Source organism: Protopterus annectens, chromosome 4.part0, assembly GCF_019279795.1.
Source record: "Protopterus annectens isolate FY-2018-M chromosome 4.part0, PAN1.0, whole genome shotgun sequence".
In the NCBI taxonomy this organism is placed as follows: Eukaryota; Metazoa; Chordata; order Ceratodontiformes; family Protopteridae; genus Protopterus; species Protopterus annectens.
In genome coordinates, this window is record NC_056733.1 from 1,743,507,155 (window position 1) to 1,743,532,030 (window position 24,876).

The 24,876-nt window shown below is 39.7% G+C and overlaps 1 protein-coding gene across 1 annotated transcript in view; it reads left to right on the forward strand.

Annotated features, from left to right (window-relative positions):
• The window catches only part of LTC4S (leukotriene C4 synthase), a 275,617-nt gene that overhangs the window by 187,864 nt on the left and 62,877 nt on the right, over window positions 1-24,876 (forward strand). Inside the window, exon 4 of the mRNA XM_044069457.1 lies at window positions 14,344-14,425. Coding sequence (XP_043925392.1) covers window positions 14,344-14,425 — 82 coding nt within the window. The remainder of the gene's footprint in view (window positions 1-14,343; window positions 14,426-24,876) is intronic.

Here is a 24,876-nt window from a genome sequence, read left to right on the forward strand (position 1 = left end):
GTTGTCACAGCTCATTGATTCTGTGTGATAGTCTTGGATGTAGATAAGACAGTGCAATACTGGCTATCCTGAACCAGCCTAGGGTTTGAACACAATCTCCCACGTAGGGATCATTGAGAAACTCTCCCAGCTGGGGATTAAACCCCATGTCCCTAGATGGGGAACCAAGTGGCTCACTGACAGAACACACTTATTTATTTATTTATTCATTTAACATTTGTTTACCAGGAAAGTCTAACTGGGACAAAGCCCATTTTCAGTGGAGGCCCAGGGAGAAAGGCTCCAGACACATGCCTTTGGAATGTGGGAGGAAACTGGAGCACTCAGAAGAGACCCATACAAATGCAGGGAGGACATGCAGACTCCCCACAGAAAGCAACCCAGCCGGGAATCGAACCAGAAAGCCTCTCGCTGTGAGGTGACAACACTAACTGCTGCACCACTGCGCCACCTGATTTCACATACTATGAAAGCTGGTGAATCAACCTGTATCAGTAGAGCTGTTACCATTGGTATAGCCTAGGGATCTGTGCTTGGCCCTTTACTGTTTGGAATCTATTTCTCAACAGTTCAGGCTAAAGTATACAGCCTTTGGCTTACTGTGTTTGCTGATTCTTCCATACTGGGTGCAATTATTTTGTCCACCTATATGATGATATATAGGACGGGCTAACACACTCAAATGACTGGTGACAAAGCCACATGGTCTACAAATAATTGCAAAAATGTGCCTTTATTTTGGCCTTCTGCAAAGTGGAATTCCCTGCTAATTACAGCATTGACAACAGTCCTGGTATGCTGAAACTCAGTGATGCAAGTACTGGGAACACACAAACATAGCACTCTGAACTTTTACTACCAAGTATCCACTCTGGTACTGAAAGTCTATGTTGTGTGCATCATAAGTCACACCACTGTATACATATCTCAGGATTATATTACAGCATTGTACTCGAACCTCATCAGAACACTTCTTCTTCTTTCAGCTTTTCCCGGTTACGGGTTGCCACAGCAGATCACCTGTCTGCTCATGATTAGCAGTGGAGTTTTACACTGTCGAGTTGCCAGCCCCACGCTGAACCATCCACAGAAGGCACACACATGCACACACTCACACCTAAGGCCAATTTAGAGTGTCCAATCCACCTACACCCAGAGGAAATCCATGCGGCCACAGGGAGGACTTGCAGACTCTGCACAGAAGGCACCCCAGCCGAGAATCGAACTGGAGAACCTCTTGCTGTGAGGCGGCAACACTAACTGCTGCACTCCCATGGCCGCCCCCCTCATCAGAACACTAATATAGACTATAATGCTGTCTTTTGCATGTACCTCACCAAACACATGCAGCAGCTGGAGAGACCACATGGGTTACTCACCAAGAAAACACATTATATAAAAAACATGCCATGATGTATATGGATAGACTGAAATGCATGTCAATGTGATCTGTATCATATAGCATGAGTTGACTTCTGCCTGGCCTCCAGGCCAGTCTCTGACCCTGGCCTAGTGGGAATAGTGCACATCCACAAATCACATATAACTGATGACATCTGCAGTGTGTGGTGAGGACAATATGGCAATAGCAGTGTCTCGCATACTGATGTAAAAGGCTCTCTGAAATGTCAAGCAAGTACACACACACACACACACACACACACACACACACACACACACACACACACACACACACACACACACAGTTGACTGCAGTGAGAACAGAACCCCTACCTATCTAAGGACACAGACTACAGAACTCTGTATTTAAGGCAAGAGCCACAGCTCAAGTCTGACTTGGAGTGTCTCAGACAACAATTTATAGCTGATGACATCAGCCATGTCTGGTGAGGAGAATATGGCAATAACAGTGTCAAACATGCTGGTGTACAATGCTGTCTGTAATGTCCAGCAAGTACATATATATATATATATATATATATATATATATATACATATATATATATATATATATATATATATATATATATATACACACACACACACACACACACACACACACACACACACACACACACACACACAAAGTTGACTGCAGTAAGAACATAGCCCTTACCTATCTAAGAACACAGACTATAGAACTCCGTACTTTACACAAGTGCCACAGCATAAGTCTGACTTTTACATGACTGCAGTTCAACTTATAGTGGATAACATCAGCAGAGCATGTTGGAGAGAAGGTATTAGGAGGCCTGCATAGGTTCATAGCTTTATAGGATCATATGAGGTTACTAGCCTAATGGCCCTAGGATGTTTACAAGCCTAGCCATGTAAAAACACAAGTACCCTTATTGAGCATAGTTAGATGGTCAACGTTAGCAGAGCGATTTTGTGATCAGCACCAACTGGCCCTGTCCTTGAGGGATATAGGTGCCACCACAGGGGTGAATTTACAATCATTCATACTGTTGTCAAAGTTGCTGTTGAACAGGGTTATTGAGGAGCACTGCTTCACATGCAGTGGGGGCCTATGACAGAGGAGTGTCAATTAGCATGTTCTGTTTATGTCACAACCTAGGCTGAGAAACTGGAGCAAGTTATTCTTGTCCCATTTGATTTGCAGATGTCCAGCATTTCCAGTAGGGCAGGGTCTGAGACTGCTCTGTAGACCAGGCATAGGTCATGTCTCAGCAGCCAGCATGATACTAAGTACAGTGACAGGTCTTTCAGTCTTTCCATGTATGTCATGTCTTGGAGGCCCTGGATTCTCCCAGTCACAAATCTCTGTGCTTTCTCCAGTTGCTGCAGGTGTCTGGTGAGGTACAGACAGAAGGGAGCATTGTACTCAATTAGTGGTCTGATAAGGGTAGAGTACAGCAGAGCTATGACCTTCCTGGTCTTGGATGTAGTGGCCTTATTTATGAGGTGTGCAATGTCGAATGTGAGTCTCACCACTATGGACACACAGTGATTAAAGTGTTAATTGCTATCAACATGTGTTCCCAAGTCTTGCAACACTGTGTCTGAGCATAGAGGGGTGCTATGTATATCATAATTAGCAAGGTTACTTAATTGCCAAAGAGGACAATGAGGCATTTTTTGCTGTAAGGTTCAGTCCATGAGTTTGGCACCAATCATTTGTCTGTGTCAGCTCCTTCTGTAATATGTTAACATAGTTGGGGGTCTCTATATGACTGCATCCAGTTGACAGTCATCTGCAAACTTGGTAAGCCAAAGCCATCTACCTCTGCCTGGACTTCTTAGAAATAGTTTCCAAATAGTTGAAGGCCCAGCACAGATCCTTGTGGTATTCCACTGGTAAGTGGTGTAGTGGTAGAAGTACAGTCCCCAACTTTGACAGTGTGTGCTCTGTCTGTGAGCCAGTTGGCTATCCATCTAGTAATGTATGGGTTAATCCCTAGATGGGAGATTTTTCTCTCTGATACCTGAATGGGTGATAGCGTTAACGGCCTTGGATAACTCAACATAGGCAGTATGTCCTCTTATCTCTCATACAGGTCTTCTGGGTCAGTATCAAATAAGTCCACTAGGTTTAATAATCAAGATCTTTCCATTGTCAAAACCAAAATGGGTAAGATCAAGTGTGTTGAGGGTCACCTATGTCTCTGTGGATAAGGTGCATGCTGATTACTTCCCTAGCATTGTAGATAAGGCTTTTTAGGCTTATGGGTGAATAGTTCTATTTCTATGTGTTAACAGATTCATGTGCACTGCATATCACAAAACATTCAATATTAATTTCTGTAGTGTAGGTGATATATGTGTGAAAAAATTACTGAGACACCAGGGTTGCAGTGCTTGGGGGGAGGCAACACATGGCTGTACTGTAAATATGTGACATGTTGTTAGATAGGGCCTTCAGTTTGTTATGTTTCTACATGTCATAGACATGAAATGTACAGTAAACAGTAGTAATACATTATAATATTTACTTTTCCATAGAGTGGCAAGCTGTGGATTTGCGTGACTGTTGGCAAAGTGTTACACACGAGGTACACATCATCAGTACTTTCCATGTTTGCGCATAGTTAAGCAGTGTGCAAATGTGAGCCGCATTGCTAAAGTCTGACAGCTAGTACTGAGTCTAGGAAACACACATGCTGCTTAACTGAATCTGTAGCAGCAGGTGTAAATGCACTGACACATTTCATTTTGAGCCCATATGATACTGGGTTCAAATCCAGGTGTATCTAATACTTTTAAAAACTTTTAAATAAACAGTGATAATACAATGGCATGAATTCTTTATAGTACTATTTAACATCCTTCTTTTATACTATACCCTTACTTCCTATGAGTACTACACCATTAGCAGATCTCCTAGCTTAGCTAAACACACAGGTTCATTCCTTTCCCTAGCTAATCAAACCTACATTAACCTCCTATCATCATGTTCCTACCTTCCCCCACTCTATCACAGAATACCACATAACAGGTTTCACACATCTAGAAAGTTCTACATCATACCCTCCAAAAACTCAAACATATTCCCACTTCCTCAAATACTCTTACTGCTACATGGGGACATCCACCCCAACCCTGGCCCAATCAATTCCCTCCTTAACACCCTCACAAAACCAAATACTAACAGTTCAAACTCACCTTTCTGTTCTAATTCCCTTTCTATAGCACACCTAAATATTCGGAGCATTAACAATAAAATTACACAACTCCATGCTTTAATTGACCTCTACTCATTTGACATCCTCTGTCTTACTGAAACCTGGCTTAAACCAGGCACCAAAGACAATGACATTACTCCTCTTGGTTATAGCATTTTAAGGCGGGATCGTCTAAGCAAAAAGGGTGGTGGTGTTGCTTTACTCTATAAATCTCAACTACAAGTGTCCTCTATTGACTCCCTCCCTCCCTCCCCTGCCAATGCTGAAATACTCTGCAGCAAATTCCACTTAAATAAAAACAAAGCCATATATATAATTTGTTCCTATATCCCCCCTGGCAACAACTTAAATACACTGGAAAACATTCTTAGCTGGTTCTCCTGTAGCTTTCCTCAGGAAACCATAATCCTAGGAGACTTTAACATTGACTGGAACTCTTGCATATCCCCCAAACCCACCCATCACCTCAACCTCTTTACTTTTCAACAAACTATAAACTCCCCCACTAGAATTCACAAATCTACCAATAAACAAGCCATCTTGGACTGGATATTGGTCAATAATAATCCTCTTTCTTATAAAACTGGTATACTTCCTGACAATATCAGCGACCATCTTCTCACCTACATCACCAAACAAAAAAACAACAATTTAAATCAGCCCAACTATCGTATTATACGTAACAAAAAAAAACTTTAACCTTCCTAGCTTCCTCAATGAACTCAAACTGTATAACTGGTCAACTCTAAAACACCTGCCACTTGAGGAAGCAGTTGCCCATTTTAACAACACATTCCTCCAAATTCTTGAGCATCATGCCCCCTCTCGCGTAATTAGAACAGGATCCAAAGCTGCCCCATGGCTTTCTAAAGATACCAAGCAAATGATGCATTTAAGAAATAAACAGTGGACAAAATGGAGAACTATTAAAAACCCAACTGACCACCAAAACTTCAAATACCTTAGAAACACTACAAAAAAACTTACCTATCTTGATAAAAAAAATTATTACCTTCAACACCAACAAAATCAAAATCATAACCCCCAAAAATTCTGGTCAGGAATCAATAAACTGCTCCATCCAGGCAATACCAAAACACCTACTCCAGCTAGCTTAGTGCAGACTCCACCCAACTTAATAGCCTGTACATTCAACACCTTCTTCTCTGAAACAGTCACCTCTCAAGCAAAGACCATGATTCCCCACACTTCCCTCAAAATGACCTCTCCTCAAAATAACACCCCCACTCTAACATTTAGTACAGTCTCCACAACCTATATACACAAATTACTCTCAAAACTTAAACCATGCACTCCTTCAGCCGACCTACTACCAGCTGAATATCTGCAGCTTGCAGCAGCTGAAGTAGCATACCCAGTCTCCATCTTAATTAATAGAACAATAACTGAATCTACTATTCCTTCCCTCTGGAAAGTCTCCCATATCATTCCTCTACATAAAGGAGGAAACACTAATGAACTTTCCAACTTCCGTCCTATAGCCTTATTATCACCTCTATCTAAACTTATGGAACATTGCATACACCAACAACTTCTACATCATCTTTTACATAATAACCTACTTTCTGACTCCCAACATGGTTTTAGACCTTTCCATAGCACCTCCACTGCTCTTCTCTCCTTTTCAGACACTATCAACAAAAATCGCAATAACAATCTCTTCTCCTCTGCTTTATTTCTTGACCTCTCTAAAGCCTTTGATATGGTGAACCATCACCTTCTGCTAGACACTTTGAAATGTCTCTCTCTCGAACCTTTGGCATTGCACTGATTTGACTCCTACTTGAAAGATAGACAACAAGCAGTCCTCTGGGACAGCCATCTTTCCTCTCTGCTCCCAGTCACTATCGGTGTCCCTCAAGGATCCAACTTAGGACCCCTTCTCTTCTCCATATTTATAAATAACCTGTCTACCTCTCTTCCCACTTCCACATGTATTCAATATGCAGACGATTCAACTCTCACTTGTTCTGCTGCTTCCCCTGCCGAACTTCATTCTTCCACCCAACAAGTCTTTACAGCATCAGAAAAATGGTTCCAAGATATCTGTCTCCTCCTTAATCCCAAAAAAACAAACTATTACTTTTCTCTCCTACCCTTAAATCCCCCCCTCTCTCCTTTTCAATTATGTCTGACAATGGCACTATCATTACACCTGACTGTTCCACTAAACTACTAGGCATCACAATAGATAATCAACTAAACTTTGATTACCACATTGACCTAACCATCAAAGCTGTTAATAAAAAGATTGGTGCTCTTTATAGACTTAAGCCCTTTCTAACAGCATCTACAAGGGTGTCTCTAGCCCAAACTCATCTCATCTCCACACTATTGTATGCCTCCCCATCCTTTATAAACCTTTCAAAATCTAACCTTCAGAAACTTGCCATGGCCTATCATAGCATTGCCAGGTTTGCCACAGGTTCCCCATTTCACACCCATCATTGTGTTAACCTCACAAAGCTTGACTGGCTCGAACTCCAAAATCTTATTTTCCTACATCAATTAGTTATCACCTATAAAATCCTCCACTACCCTTCTAATACACCCATACTAAATAACCTTGTTGTCCCTTACAGGAATCTTACTTCCCTTCGTTCAGCCAACAAACTACTAGTTGCCACTCTCAAAACACACAACAAAGCTGATGACTCCTTGTTTACAAACGCCATTGGCTCATACTGGAATAAACTTCCCATAGAACTGACCTCTCTAGGCTCTTCTCAACTTTTCAAGAAACAACTGAGGAACTATTTTAAGTCTCACTGGCTATGCCCCTGCTCAAACCCTGACTGACCTGAGCATCCAACCCTCATCTCATTTCTCTCCATTTACCTCTATGCTTGTCCCTATCACTAATACTACCCCTCTTCTGCAACTATCTACTATCCACTTGGATACTACTTTACCTCTGCAACCTGTTATCCCCCCAAATTTATAGGTTGCTCCCAGCTATGCAAATCTGCCTCTTAATCTATTGCCCTGGCACAAAACGATTATAACAATTGTGAATACTGTGAATACTGTAAATACCTATAGACTCTTATGTAATTTACTACTTTCTTTCTTTTATGACTGTACTATTCCTACTACATCTAAGAATTTGCAAACATAAATCATCTCTCTGTTATAGCTATAGCTTTGTTAAGTTTGCTAATTATAGTTTCGTTTAAGTTTTGCTAATTATAGTTATTGTCAATTTGCTTTAGTACCATTACTATGCTACATTGGACTAATTTTCTTATCATGCTTATAATTTTTGCATCCCGTTGTACTATTTTTATGTTACCTTCTAGTATATAGTGGAGCTTTTCTCCTCGGGCCTCTGCTGAAAATGGACATGTATCCAGCCAGACTAGCCCGGTCAACAAATGTAAAATAAAATAAAATAAATAAATAGTACATGTGTTGATGTGTGTTGGCATAGTGTTTATATGCTTCCTCTGGTGTATGAAAAACCTGGAAACCATATGGTATGGAAGAGTCACCACTAAGCGTGCTGAGTAGTCCATGGCTGTTTTGACATCTTTTTTCCCTAAGGAGCTTTATTGATGGATGACACTGCCTTTTTTTTTATGACAACTTGTTTCAAATAGTCATTATCAAATCTTATTCATCTTCCCAAGTACTTTATACCCTTCTTAGTCCAAGTGACACACAAAACTTTTTTTCTTTTTGCTGAAAAGAAGGAAACCCACTATCACTATTCTGGGACAGGTGTCCAGTTGTGGAGGAGAAGTGAGAAACTTATGTGCCCTCTCTAGCAGAAGTTTAGATTACAAGCCCAATCCCAGGGTAGCGGGGATACAGGCCAGCAGGAATCTAAGCATATAATTTTGCTCTACTCCTTCCTGAGTGAGAAAGAAAGGGAGACAAAAATAAAACAATGTAGTTAGAGCAGGATATATGTAATAAATTACACTGTTTGGGAAAGCATAATAAAATATGAAACTCCTGTTTATATGAGCCTTGTGCAGAACTTGTGATGTCACTCTGTAGCAACATGGGGTGGCATTCATGAAGATGAGCTAATCCATTGCAAAGGCTTGCCTGGTGGGTATTCTCAAAGCTGTAGACTGAGAAGAAGAAGAAGCAGAAGTGAGCTGCCAGGATGGTGACCTGGCCTTTCATAGGGAAGTGCTACAGGGCAGTGTCTTCATGACCCTCTATACAGTTACTCAGTATTACACTTCTAGGTGCAAGTCATGAAAATAAGTTATTATGCACCTAGTCTGCATTTCATAAGGCAGCATTTGTTGCCTGAAGCAGCGTATCAGGACTGCTACATGTGAAAGGAATGAGATGGATCATAATCTGTAAGGGCTGAGGGCACACATCATCTCCTGACTTGCCAGATAGGGTGTTGGGAAGGACAAACTAGTCATTCTGACACCAACTGAGGTGTTCTATTGTGGTAACTTGTTATCCCACCCGCAAAGGTGGACTGGCTGATGCTTTTATTGACATGTGGGTCCAGGAGATGTCAGTCACTGATAGGATGTTCAGGCTAACATATGGTGACACTGTTTTCCTTCAGTATGTGTAGTCTGGTGGAAGTTTAGTGACTAGTTTCTATCAGGAACACAATGGTTAGCATTAGAGATGTTCTTTGATCTATACCAAGCTGAATGAAAGGTTTGAAGGGACACCATTCACTGTAATTTTTCGGATGTGGGAAACTCTGATCACAGTCAATTGGAGCTGTATACTCTGCAGCACTGTGGATGCACTTTTCAGTGGGCAGGCCCTCTGGAGGGACAGACACTCTGCATACAGCAATATGTTTTGCATCTTGCAGACAACTACAGTTTCTCTGGGCCAATATGGTAACTTTGTTTGCCTTTAGTTCAGTAAATGTATGAAGTTTAGGGTGCTGTCATTCCTAAAAGTGTAATTTACGATTATGATATCTTACATCTGCTATATACCTTTTGTATTGTATAAGGTGCTAAGGAAATATTTGTCCTATTCCACTTGTACTACTCTTTCATGTGTTTAATGTGCAGCAGTACACATGTAGAAATAAGCAAATGAGGGGCAGGGGTCAAACAGTTTTTATGTGCTTCAAGTTTTTATTTTTCTGTGTTTCTGCCATGTTAAGAACATGTTGTATAATTCAGTCTTAGTTGTGCAGTAGATACGTATTTTGAAAATGTAGTTATATTTGCCAGTATGAAAAGGAGCTGAACTATGCTAAAATTGAGATAATTACTACATGACTAAACTGCAGCTTTCTACAAGGAAGTTGTGGATAGTCATCATAAAATATTTGTTAGTGACTAGTTCTCGTAAACCAACAAGTCAAACAATTCTGTCAAAAATGCTAACTGTAGAATGACAGATGGTGTTTTCTGACATTGCAGGCATAGGGAAACAGAGTTTGTGAATCAAGCTGTGATAGACATATTTATACTACATTCTGGAAATTGTGCAGTTGTACGGAAACACATTAAACTAACACTTACATAGCATTTGCAGCATACTGACAATACAGTGCTAATTTTAAATTCCTAATACTTGTGTTTTTCAAAGATGTATGTGACAGAAGTGGACACTTTTAAATTACTTTTAACCCTCTTTCACGTATGCTGTCTTGTACTGCACTGAAGTCATTTTTAACTGATCTTAACCATATACATTTTTAGTTTGTTTCAGCAGATGATTTTTTTATATGATAGATGATACTGTGCTACGTTAGACTTTAAAATTTCTCTTTGTAGCTACATGCTAATATTTCTCAACCTTTCAGAACATAATCTAAAACAAAGCCAGAATTTTTCTGGGACAGACAGAAAACAAATAAGTGATACTTTCATAAAATATTAATGCCACTGAGTTAGACAGCTGACGATATAGAAGTCCATGAATTAACAAATGCTTGTGAAGTAAGAGACATTTGTAATTGTAATGAATGATATTATTTGTTGATTATAATCTATCACTTTTTTCTCACAGTATCACTGATTTAAGGAGGTTAGACTAAAATTGAGCCAAAAATTAGGGACAATTGAAAGGTACGCTTATGACGATATTTAGTTTCTGCTTTAGTGTGCATATTTTATTCTGCTATCTTAGAGTTGTTTGATCATTTCTTTGAGCCATAGGTGTCTGTGTAGCAGATTTCTTTCTAGTTTTGATGAAATCTGTTGCATTTAATTTTATGGACCCTTGACCACCCAGATCTGCTGTTGCTTGCAGTCCTCATGCTCCACACCTATGAACATTTCGTGCTAGGGTGGTCTTCCATGTCTATATCAACTTCATAGGTTCATAGGTAGGTACTAGGCTATCGGCCCAAGGGCCTACGTAAGCCAACAAGGTTCCCTGGCTTACGCCACCCAAGAAAGTTATTTTCCTGTCCCACTGTTGAGCAGAGAGACAGAAGTGGTCCCCGGGGTGTATTTCCTATTTCCCATCCACTCATCAAAATTTTTCTTGAAGAGTGCTAATGATGAACTTTGCTTGGCATAGATGGTTAGCCTGTTCCAGAGTATGGGAAGTCTCTGGGATAGGAATCTATCCCTCCAGCATGTCCTGTTTATTGTGGTGACAAGGTTTAGGTCCCTAGAGAGTGTAGCTCGGAGGGATTGGGATTTCTTTAGGTGTAGCATGTCCAACTGCTCTGGGTTTGACATATATGTTAGGCATAGATCACCTCTGAGTAGGCGATGTGCTACGGGGTAAAGCTAAAGTTTTTTGAGGTGGTCAGTGTAGGGCATTTGTTTGAGGCCAGTAATCCTCTTTGTGAGGTACTTCTATGGCCTTTCCAGCTGCTGCAGATGTCTTGTGAGGTACATTCCAAAAGGGGCGTTGTACTCTATAATGGGTCTAATGAATGTCGAGTAGAGGGGAACAATGACCTCTTTTTTCCTGGATGAGAACCCTTTTATGATGAGGTGTGCCACGTAGAAAGACTTCCTGACTACTGTGGCGATGTGACTATCAAAGGAGAGACTACTGTCCACCTGGGTCCCAAGATCTCTTATCACGCATTCGGTGTTAAGTAGATTGCTGCCTATGTGTTAGTTCATGGGTACAGAGTTTTTACCAAAGGGGATGACACTGCACGTTTTGGCATTGAGCATGAGGCCATGGCTCTGACACCAGGCATCTGTCTCAGTGATGCCCTTCTGTAGGATGTCCACATCATTTGGGGACTTGATTATGGCTCCTAGTTTGCAGTCATTTGCGAACTTCATTAACCAGAGGCCTTCTGTGTTAGCCTGTACTTCAGAGAAGTAGATACCAAACAGGAGAGGTCCCAGGACAGAACCCTGTGGTACTCCACTTGTCACTGCTTTGAGGTCAGATTTGGAGTCTGCAACTTTTACAGTGTGGGTTCTGTCAGTGAGCCAGTTGGCAACCCATCTTGTGACATAAGGATTTATACCTAGTTTAGTGAGTTTAGCTATAATTCCAGAATGAGGGATGGTGTTGAAAGCCTTGGCGAGGTCAAGATAGGCTGTGTGAACCACCTTACCCTTGTCTACAGCTTTGGTGGCTGCCTCAAAGAAGTCAACCAGGTTCAGGAGGCATGATTTGCCTTTCACAAACCCAAACTGGGTGGGATCCAGAGCTTGGAGGTTACCAATGTCTTTGTTTATGAGTTCCATGATGATACGTTCCATGGCCTTGCAGACCAGGCTCATCAGGCTAATAGGTCGATAGTTCCCGGGATCAGTGGTGGCTCCCCCTTTGTGGGGTGGGATAACTGTTGCTGTGCGCCATTCAGTATGCACAAAGCCTGATGCAAGGCTATTATTGAACATGGTGCTTAAGTGGGGAAACAAATTACTAAGAAACAGCAACTAAACACACCAAAACTTTATGTAGCAAAGCTGAAACAAATTACTAAGAAACAGCAACTAAACACACCAAAACTTTGCTTTGCTACATAAAGTTTTGGTGTGTTTAGTTAGCTTAAGTGGGGAGCCAGTTCATTCTGAAGTTCATGTAAAACGCAGCTTGGGATGTTGTCCGGTCCCATGGATGCTGTGTTTTTGGCTTTAGAGAGTGCAACTTTTACCTGCGTAGTTGTGATTACAGGGACTCTGCATTCTTCCTGTATAGATATGGGCCCTTTAGGGGGTGAGAGGGGGTAAGGTTAGCACTGTACCTATCTGCCAAGATGTTGGCAATATCAGTTGGTTCTGTAATTTTTGTGCCTTTGTGCTGTAACTCAGAGCAGATCTGGGTGTTGCCATTGAGATTCTTGGCATAGCTATAGAATGCTTTGTGGTTGTCCTTGGAATTAGTGGCAATTTTGTTTTCCTAGCTAGCTTTGGAGGATCTTATAAGGGATCTCAGCTTCTTACTGAGGCTGACCAGGGAGCTCCTCTACTCATGGGATTTTATTCTCTTTTGCAACAGTTTCTTCCTTCTGTTGTACAGTTTCTTTATGGCAGGGGAACACCAGATTGGCTTCCTTTTTTAGGAGGATACCGTCTTGGTTCTGTTTGGGATAGAACGATCCATGCACTTGTGTAAGTGCTTGAATAGACTTAAAGGAAACTGTGTAACTAGGGCCTTCATCTGCAGCCACAACTTAAACTGCTGGGTGTACTTGCCTACTTCTTCTGAATGACATTGTTTTGGTGCAAGAATGCCGACTGAGGGACATTTGCAGACTGCCTTGTGCATGTCTTCAGGTCATCTGACCATGCTGCCCAATACAACTGTCCAGCTGCACTTCCATCTTGACTCGCCCCTCAGACAACACCACAGAGTAATACTGATTTCCCACAACAGTCACTGGATGAGAGGGACACCATCATGGGATCCCACCCTCTACCAAGTGGCCCCCTGGAGCTCCTGCTGCTGGTTGTACCTAAGTTACTAGCACTTCTACCATATATACCTATTGTAAAAGAGACACTTCATGTATGTCTCTCCAGTGCAGATGGCTTTTTGTCAGACAAATCCATTTATATGCAGTGCAGAAGTGAACCATGATTAATAAAGCAATAACCGATGATGTGGTGTGGTATATTGAAAGTTTACACATGGTTGGTTTGGTTTAATCATGAGGGCGAATCCCAAGTGATTAAACAAAGGCAACTGTGGGTAAATCTTCAATATACCACAGCCACGGAGTCAGTTATTGCTATTATACAATGACATTATTTAAGGAAAAAAATACTTATTTTTCTTAAATAATGTGTTTGCATAACGGCGGATTACTGCTCTTCCGACGGTTGTGGTATACTGCTTCTTCATTTTGATGTACTGCGCATGTGTATGGGACTTGCGTTCCCATGCATACCCAGTACATCAGTACTTTGAAACGGAAGCAAAGGAGAAAAGAAAGTCTCCGTTGCTCTGTTTTTTCTCTCTCTTTTTTTTTTAATTGTAAAAAAAAAGGTTTTGGGGCACTTTATACCAACGGAAAAAAGTCCGGGCGACCGGACCTTTTTCCGTTGGTATATTGTAGGATTTATAACTGGCAGGCTGGTTGGGCTGGGCCAATCAGCGTGCACATTTTTGAATAGTAATAGGGAGTCATTGTATAATGGTCAATAATCAAATACAATTCTCACTTCACAAAGCACTACTAAAGCATTTAATAACTTATAATGTCACTCTTTAAAATAATTGATTGTGAGAATTACTTGCTGTTGTCCTTGTTAATTCATTATCGTAATCAATAGGTGTAAGTTTAGTAACATTCTGATAAATTCTCAGACATTAATTCCTTATTCTGTATTCCTTTTTTCAGTGACAGCTGCTAGCTGTGGGTTACTGTATCTCTATGCACGTCACAAGTACTTCAAAGGATATTCAAATTCTTCTCAAGAAAGGTAGGGAAGAAACCAAGGCTTTCAGTCAAAGTCTTTCTATTGTACTCAAGAAACAACTAGTAAATTTGTTTTAAAAAATTGTATTATAATGTGACTGTAAAGGGAATGAAATTCAAATACAAATGTCACAGATTACCGATGGACTGCACAATGGCAAATGCATGCCATACAAAATGATCTTTAAAAGCAGCTCGAATTTCCTGGCACGCAAAGCATAGGTCTGTGCTGAAGGCAGGTTATAGTAGTGGCAAAGTGACACAGTGATCTGTGCTGTGGCCATGGTGTCCATCTTTGTACTGTGCAGTTACTAAATGTGTCTCTCTGTTAGTTTAACATTACATGGATACACAGGGAAGGTTGGAGGGACGCGGTGGAGGACCTCAGGCAGCTTGTGAAGTATCGCAATTCTGCTTCTCTTCTTCATCACTACAAATCAGCTATTCTGTCTGTTTGTGTCAGTTTATCTCTGTGAGCTTTTACACATGTGCACACATACTCATGCAGAAATACGCACATACACATACACTCGTAAGAGTGCACACTCGCTCTCTCTCTCACGTGTGCGCGCTCACACTCACACACACCACCTATAAACACACCCTAGACGGCAGAAATTTCATGCTTATTTCAAAAAGAAAAAAAAGATAAAGCTTTCCTTTAAACCATTTCCTATACAATGACTGATTTCAGTGTATCACTTCTGGATCATCTCTAGGTAGGTATCCCACAGTTTCATACATATAGAGTCAAGCTTCATAATAGTTCTGCCTTATTATGCTTGCCAGCATCCTATTGTATACGTTCCTGTTTCCAGATATAATAGTGTTCTACATGTATCAGTAGTCATAGTCCATTTTACTGCTTCTTAAATCATTCCTTCTTACTGCTCCCTTGTTAAATGATTTTCTCATGCTTTTTAGGTGATGTTTCTTTTAAGTCTTATAGTACAATACCTTAGTTTTATTAAGAATTTTGCATATGTTCACACTATGGCATTCAGATAAGCTAGTAAGAAGCCATCACTGAGCAGTTTGTAAACCAGAATTGTGTCCTCCTAACCTGTGACATGGAAGATATGCAGAACCATTTTAATGCTCTTTTGTACTCAGCATATTGTGCTACACTTATTGTCTTTATAAAGTCATGCATTTTTCAGATGCTTTTTAAGTGTCTCCTACATGGTTAAGCCACATTCCAGTGTACTAAAGATAAAGACTTCTGTAATGGCATTAGTCATACCAAGTGTTTGGATAACATTAATCTAAAAATGCAACCCATTATCTTGGAAGACTCTTTGCATATCTAATCTATTTGTTATGAAGATGATAAGCTGCCATCTGCTGATATACCAGATGAATGGCCAATAATAGATAAGCATGTCAGGGCCCTTAAATATTTAATGTCCCTTAACAACCAAGCCTTTGATTTCATAAGTCTATGCAAAGTTTCACAAATCCATATCTTAATTGGATATACTTCAACCACATTTCTAACTAATTTGAGTTCATCTGGAAGTGTACTATAAGATATTCTGAAAGATAATTGGCTCTGTGTGCTGGAAATTATAAACCCAAATTTTATGTCACCATCATACCTGGGTAAAATGCATTCTCAAGTCAGTTCAAGAGCATATGTTTATATATAACAAGAGCAGAAATGGAGTCCTAGTTCTGGCTTCTGTTGTACTGATCATTTTAGCATTCCCAGTTTGTGTACTGATTTTCTTTATAGACTCTATCCTTTGACTGGTGCATTTGTTCTTCTTCTCAGGCTTCTAGACAGGGATATTATGATCCATAAGATTCAAAAGATTGCAGAAGTCTAGATAAATCATATTATCTACAAGTCTGTATCAAATGGCTCCATAACTCATATAATAAAGAAATAAGTGACAGTTATGATCCAACAACTGTGAATAAATATTAAAAGATGTTCTCTGTGAAGCATTTTCAAAGATCTTCCCTTGCAAATGTTACAATAACTCACCCACCTTCACAGCTCTGCTCAACTCTGGAGACTAGTCTGTTTCAGATTCTTCATCATTTGTTTCCTGGCTTTCTGTTTTTAAATTTGAGCTGCCTGTATGTACCATTTTCTATTCATTGGGGATAATGCTTGTGGCTAGACCATTATAAAACAATACTTAAAATGCAATTTCAGTTTGTCAGCTAAACTAAAATATCTGTGTTTGTTATTTTATTGTTCCCTAGGCTTCTTGTAATTTTTATTTGTTTAGTAGCCTTATTTAGATCTTCCATGTGAATCTTGATTACACTGATACTACTATCCATTTTCTCAACTGATTTGTAAATGACTTTGGTTCAATCTGTAGCTGTCATGTAGCCCATGTCTGTTTTTGTACTACGAACTTTATGATTTAATTATTTCTTCTTATTTACTGAGTGAGCTTTCCTTGCATTATTTGTAATAATTCCAATAACTTCGTACTGGTTTGGTTTTAAAGGCTAAGTATGATTTACTGTGTCGCAACAATAACCCACCAAGTGACTTCTAAACAAAGTTCAACAAATATTTCCAGACATAAAATATAAGACCAATGAAACTGAAAAGGTGCTTATTTCAAAACTTGATTTGTCAGTTCTTTATTGTTTTGAGTAGTTTCCTGTATACTAGATTTTATAGAAGGTTTTATGGTTTATGTAAAATTGCATGTAGTTTTCTATGTAATTAGCTTTGTTATTTCTTTGCAAAGAAACTGTTTTATTTTTACTTATGTCTGGCAACTGTTCCTTGCTGATTTGTAACTTTTGCTCTTTCCAAAGAGTGGCAGAATTTTTGCTCGCTTTATTTTCTGGTTTTGCTATGCATTCCATGATTTCATTACATTTTACATAATGTACAACCCTGCTCTGAACAGTCATTAAATGCCAATACTTGTGTATTGTCCAAGTTTTCCTGCAATAAGGGATGAAAGCATTCTGCATGTTGCTATAAGAGCAGATGTCACAGAAAAATACTATAGTAAGCCATTCCTTCTTTTTAGTTTATTTGTAACGTGGACCATATTTTTCTGTTGGCTACAGTTCAGTGAGGAATTTAGTTTATGTTTGTATGGTGTTTTTCATGTGACCTATACATGCTGAAGTATATTATTATTATTGTTATTATTATTATTATTATTACTATTATTACAATCGTTTACTGATCTAAAACTCTTATATAGAAGTTGGTTTGCTTCTGTAAGTCAACAACTTTGGCTCTGGATGGCTTAGTAGTTTGTCACTACATTTTAAAGTTATTACTAGACCACCTGCTCAACTTTTTCATTTTCTAATTTATTTTCCTCATAACCAAAAGTTGTTTTTTTTAATATGTCACCTCTTCGTTGATCTTCCCTTAATGAAACATTTATAACTATCATTATGTGTTCTGCAGTCTTGTGTATCTAGCCAGACATCTATGTATCTATCTGTCTATCTATCTATTAACATACACATTTAATGCACAGAGCACTCATAATAGTTTTATTTTTTGTAATTCATAGTATCTGTACAAATTATGATTAGTCTTGTCTTTTTCACCAGATTCCTCTTTCATAAACATACAATTTTCCTTTGTTTAGCACCTAATCCTTTACTTTCTTGATACTTCTTGCCATCAACCATGTTGCCACTGGATTTAAATGACCCCTGTCCTGTTACATAAGTGAACAAAATATGGGTTAGGATTCCATAAACTTCACAACATTTGGTGGATAGTGCCAACCTCTGGACAAGATTTGGGGCAAGCCAAGTTATATAGGCAAAAAAAAAACAAAAAAACACCTGATCTCACCCAATACAAACAGCTCCGAAACCAGGTTAAGCGCCTAGTACTACAAAACAAAAAAAACCCACTACCTTACATTACAAAATCAACACAAGCAAAATCCAAAGAAATTCTGGAGTTCTCTCAACTCTTATTAAACCCAGACTCTAGTAATAATCCTTGCCCAGGCCCATATAAAACACCCACTGAAACTGCTTCAACCTTCAACTTCTATTTCATAGATACTATAGCCAGTCTAACCACTAACTTTCCCAAGATCAACTTGTCCAGCACAGACCTCTCCACAGATAACACCAACACACCCCCTATGCCCAACTTTACTCTGTCACTTACACCCACCTCGACTATTAAAAATTTGCTTCTAAAACTCAAACCATGCAGAAATGCCCCTGACAATATACCTGCCAAATACCTACAAATCTCAACCACCTCAGTCGCTTAACCTATCAGCATACTTCTCAAAAGATCTAGCCAAGACTCCTATATGCCCATCATCTGGAAAAAAGCTTATATCCTCCCTCTAAACAAGGGGAGCCCCAACATAGATGCCACCAACGTCCGTCCCATTGCTATACTATCACCCATCTCTAAGATTTTGGAAAAATGTATTAATTCTCAACTTCTTCACCATCTGACTCACAACCACATACACTCCCTCACCCAACATGAATTTAGGCCACAATATAGTACCACCACTGCCCTCATATCATTCATGGACACCGTCAACCAAGCCCGCGATGCTGGTAAAATCATATATTCACTATTTTTTGATCTTTCTAAAGCTTTTGATACTATATCCCACTCTCTCCTTCTAACAAAACTCTCTAACATAGGTACCTCATCTCAAACTCTAAACTGGTTTACTAATTACTAACAGGCAGCAATCAACTAAAATGGCAGAACTCTTACTCCCCTTTCCTAAACACCACCACTGGTGTTCCTCAAAGCTCCATTTTAGGCCCTCTTCTGTTTAGTATATTTATCGATATCTTCCACACCGCACTCTCTCAAGGCTCAGTCATCCAGTATGCAGATGACTCCACTATTATCTGCACTGCAAACAACTCCTCAGAACTACACCAACTCACCCAAAACACCCTCACCTCCACCGAAATTTGGATGTATAATAATCATCTTACCCTGAACCCCAACAAAACCAAACTAGTAATCTTTGCCCCCAAAATGTCCACACCCTCACAAAAAGAGAACTTCACCATCCAAGCCCTAACAATCCCTAAATGGTACCACCATTGACATTGTACCTAGCACAAAACTACTGGGTGTCATCATAGACGAAAACCTCACATTCGACCTGCATATCCAGTCCAATGTCAAAAAGACACATCAAAAGCTTGACACTCTCTACTGACACAAACCTCTACTCACTGCATCAGCCTGATTTTCCCTTCCTTCTTCTTTTCTATTACCCTCTCTTTTATATGGTGCACCCCTCCTCACCAGCATTCACTCCTCTCTAAAGTTCAAACTAGACCCATGCTACAACAAAATTGCTAAGTTTGTAACTAATGCCTCCTACTCATCCCACCACTGCTTATCATTATGCAACCTAAAATGGCTTGAACTCCCCCAACTATCACCTTTATCCAACTAACTACAGCTCACAAACTCATTCATAATCCATAGAGCCCTGCTCTATCTTCTATACTTACTTTTTACCATCCTAACAGTCCACTCCAGTCCAACAACCAAGTGCTCGTAAATGTAGAAAAACCCAAACTTTCGGCTGGCCAGATGCTTTACTCTTTTACCATCGCAGAACTCTGGGACTCCCTCCCCCCAACACTTAGATCCACCCGCTCAGTAATCCTCTTCAAGACATCTCTGAAACAACACCTCTCCTCATCTTGGCTGTGCACATGTGCTTACACCACCACATCTCATATAATCTAACTTAAACCATCACAACTATTCTCACCCCCCCACTCTACTACTCTAGCATCCTCCTTTCACATCCAACTGTCTTTTTACTTACTCCGCCTCTCCATCCTGTCCACTTTCCTCTTCTGTTAACCCTCATTGCCCTACCATTGATCTCTCTCCTGTCTACTGCCTAATCCTTATAGACCTACCATTGAACCAGGTGAGACATTCATGCACTCCCGCAGCCTACCTTAATGTCATAACACCACTTATATCTGTAACAATGGAGGCCGCGGTGGTGCAGCGGTTAGCGTTGTCACCTCACAGCAAGAGGTTATCTCATTCGATTCTCGGCTGGAGTGCCTTCTGTGTGGAGTCTGCATGTCCTCTCCATGGTTGAGTGATGTCTAAAGACATGCAGGTAGGTGCGTGCATGAATGGGTGTGCCTTCCTTGAAGGTTGGGCATCGGGCGGGCAACTCGGCACCGTAAAAATCTACTGCCAATCATTAGCAGACTGGAGTTCCACTGTGGCGATCCCTAACCGGGAAAAGCTGAAAGACTTTATGTCTTATATCTGCAACAATATCCACCAACTTTGCTGATTCCTGCAACAGGACTCATATGGCCTATCGTTCAGCTATTATACCTCCTAAATGTGTGAAAAGTTTAAGTACCTAGTCTCTAATTAATTCCTGTATCTGCTTTGCACCCACTGCATGAAATATCCTATATACATTTTGCTAGCGGAAAACTTCTCATATAGAATGTTCTCATGTATATACTCTGTATTGCTTGTATAATATCTTTGATTTGAGAATGATTACTTATGTACTGTTTTTTCACCAATTGTATAAGCTGCCAATAATATGTACTAAATGTCTTTGTTAATGTAAATTCTGTATTGTATGCAAAATATCTTATATGTGGATTTTTTCTCCCCGGGACTCCACTGAAAATGGACACTTCTGGCCAAGCTGGACCATCCCGGTAAACAAATGCAAATAAAGTAATAAATAAAAATAAATAAATATACAGATATGCCCTGATCTAGTGAGAATGACTCAGTGCAATGCAAACAAACCAAATAATGTGTGATGTCACTAGTATAGGATGATAGCAAAGCAGTTGTGGGGTGAGGATGAAGAAGAGGGGCACAAAAGAGGGATGATGGAATAGGAAGGTCAGAGGCAGAGTCACAGGGGCATGGGAATTTTTTGAGGGACTAGATCCTATTACTTGTTTTTTAGAGAATAGTGGGTATGGCAAAGACATGTAAAAGAGGAGTTGGGGAAAAGTGTGGGTACAAACATATAACAAATATCACAAGACATGATGGCTAAAGGTCAGTAATATACATTAAGGATAGGTAAGGTACACAGACAGCACACATATTGACTGTACAACATGGGTGAAGGAAAGATGACAAATAGGGTAGGGAGAGATACCAGCCATGGTGCACCTCAAGAATAAATTATGTACCAATGCACAGAGCAGTACTGAGATGTTGCAGATTGCATGACAGTCACACCAAAATGAATATGACTGATGGTATGTCCTTGTCAGCGAACACTAAATGGGGATTGCCAGCACTGCATTACAGAATGGATATCAAACATTATGATCCTAGACTGTTTGCTGTGAAAGTGAAAGTCATGAAACAACAAGGCTGATCACATCCAGTCAAGGACATGTTGGAGCAGGAAACCAGAAGGTAGATTAGAACTGCCAACCCTGCAAATGTAGGCAAACAACTAGTGCTAAGCAGCAGTACTGCATCAAAAGAGTAATGTGTCTATGTAATAAACCAATATGTATACACACCATTAGCACAGATGAAATGGGATCCAGATGTCAAAGAAAACATCCCAGACCAAAGGCAACACAGACTGTGCTCAGGTATGCAACACAGATGAATGACATGCAATGGCATCACATGAGCCAAACATGAAGAAGGCTCATCACATATACCCACAGCAATGACATGAAATGTGAAACACATGGTAATACATATACATTACAAAATAGCATACAAATAATATAAAATAAGAAAAGTAAGCCTATGCATACATAGGTATACAAGAAGCATCAAATGTGTGGTTAATACACAACAAATTGAAACATGAACACAGATGGAATCTACTCAATTACCACCATCTTGTGTGTATGAATTTAATGTGTATGATACCCTAACAATGTGGGACAGTGTTGTATTGTCCCAGTACACCTACATTGCAAGTATGATATGTTACATAAAGGTGTACATGCACGTATATGTATGCCTTGTATATTGAAACATGTAAGCCAAATTATATGGGAAAGGGAGATAGACAATACATGTCCACAGTAGTAAGGAAGTGCATGCATGTATGAGAAACCCAATACAGAAAAAAACAGGGCAAGCATAGCTAAATAAATAAATTGCACATGCATTTGTCCCCAACACAAGATGTCTTCAAGTTCCCTGCAAGGTACATTGAACCGATTGGCCAACATCTTACACACTGCAGTGTGCATTGGTGATGACTATAAATGTATTTGTGTGCAAATTATACAAACAACACTGTAATGTGCAATAGTTAAACAGCAATTAGCACAGGTACATAAGAAAAGTAGGGTTCAATATCACATACCCATGTATGCTGTCATGATAACATAAGATGACAGGTGGCACAGTCACTGAAAGTGATACAAAAAGACTGTGTAAAAGTGTATGAGTTATCAAAGGAATATATGAATTACCAAAGGACGGTTGTATATATGCAACTATGGCACACTATGTTTGGGTGGATGACACATAAACCCTATAGCCTTACAGTGAGTGATGTGCTTATGATGTTAGGGCATCCAGTTGTACAGCAGTAGAAAGGAAGGCTGATGCATTATACATAATGACAACTGGACAGAAATGTTAATGTGTAATACACAGTCAAGGTGTGCTCGTTAGAATATACGCTATATGCACAAAATGGTGTTGTTTGCCAAAATAAGTAGGCCACATGATATGGTAACTAAATGCTTCTGACATTCAAAAGATAACAACATGGTATTTTTAAAGACAACTGGAAATCTCAACCCATGACAGTAACACCATCAGGCAATATGACAGGCTATGGAAATGTTAGAGACATACATTACGTCAGTAGACTAAAGCAGTACATCACATGGCACACAAGTTAGCATTCGTCATCACACATGAGTTCATAGTGCCAGTCAGGACCAGCTCCAGCATGAGGCAACCTAGATAGTTGCCTAGGACCCAGTGCTTGCAGTGGGAAGGCCATCCATTACATACATTTAACTAAAAAAAAATAGTTTCAATATATATATTAAGTTAATATAAGCGCCTTCTGCTTTAAGACATTTGTGCATGCAAGATAAACAGGACACACGTGAATTTCAACCCAAACAGAGCAGCAGCAGTGAAAATGTTTTAGAACACATGCCTGAGAGATTTCAAACAACAGTGAAGATATTTTGCAGTACACAGGCGAGAGATTTCAAACAGCAGTACAGGTTCTTAGGGGCTAACTACTGTTTGGCATATCAACACAACATTTGATTACGGAAAGGGCACTCATGCAGTTTTTTTTGCAGATACTTATGTGTTAATACTTGGAAGAACTCACAACAGTTCTTTACTGTATCTCTCTCAGCATTTGATTAGAATGGTGTGTGTGCAGGTGCAAGATTTCAAACACCAAACAGAAGGTAATTCTACTCTGGGAGTAACTACTGTTATTAGTGTTGGCAGAAACAGTTGAATGTTAATCAGAGTATGTGTGTAATGCCTCCATTATAGAGGATAGTTTTGTTAATTAAGTGGCTTGCTTAGGATCAAACCCCGTACCTTCACTACAAGCAGTAAGAGCCTTAATCCTCTACACTAACTCTAAACCCTTTTGGGAACCACTGAGAATTTCTATCAGTCATTAGAGTTGTTTGAAATGTTCTGAAATGGGTACTTTTGTCATTGTTTCACATATTTTGTTTCAATGCTTACTGTGAAAAATGTTCAAAATTACAAATTTAAAACATTGTTTAACAAATGTTATTGTTTAGAATGGCACACATATACATATCTTAATCTATCAGTGTATAATCCACATGGTAAGGAGTATCATGGAAAGCGCCAAGTCCAGCACCGAGGTGAAAGTGCAAATACATAATTCTTTATTATGGCAACCCAATAAAAAGCAGACCGGTTTTGGCAGTAGCATTGCTTTTTCAGTGCTGTAGCACACAACAAATAACATGTCATTTAAATAATCCAACACATAATGAAGGTCTTCATCCTATTGGTTCCTACCAACTTAACTCAGCTCATTGAGGCCAGGCTTAAACAAAGCACCTAGACATATAATCCAACTGGATTCTTTTTAATTTAGGATAGTGTGCCATCCTGTTTTACACATTTTATTACCCTGGACCGTATCTTCTTCTTCTTTCGGCTGCTCCTGTTAGGGGTCGCCACAGCAGATCAACTGTTTCCATTTCTTCCTGTCCTCTGCATCTTGTTCTGTCACACCAACCACCTGCATGTCCTCTCTCACCACATCCATAAACCTTATCTTAGGCCTTCCTCTTTTCCTGTTACCTGGCAGCTTCATCCTACCCTGGAAATTGGAATTTGGCAGTGGTATGAGTTATAGTATGGTATAGAGAGAATTTGGCATTCTTTTATTTCTAATATCACTGAGATGTTCACTAATTCAAAATCTCAATGGCCGGGATGTTTGTCCAACATAAAAAGCAGAACAAAAACACGTTGCCAAATATATA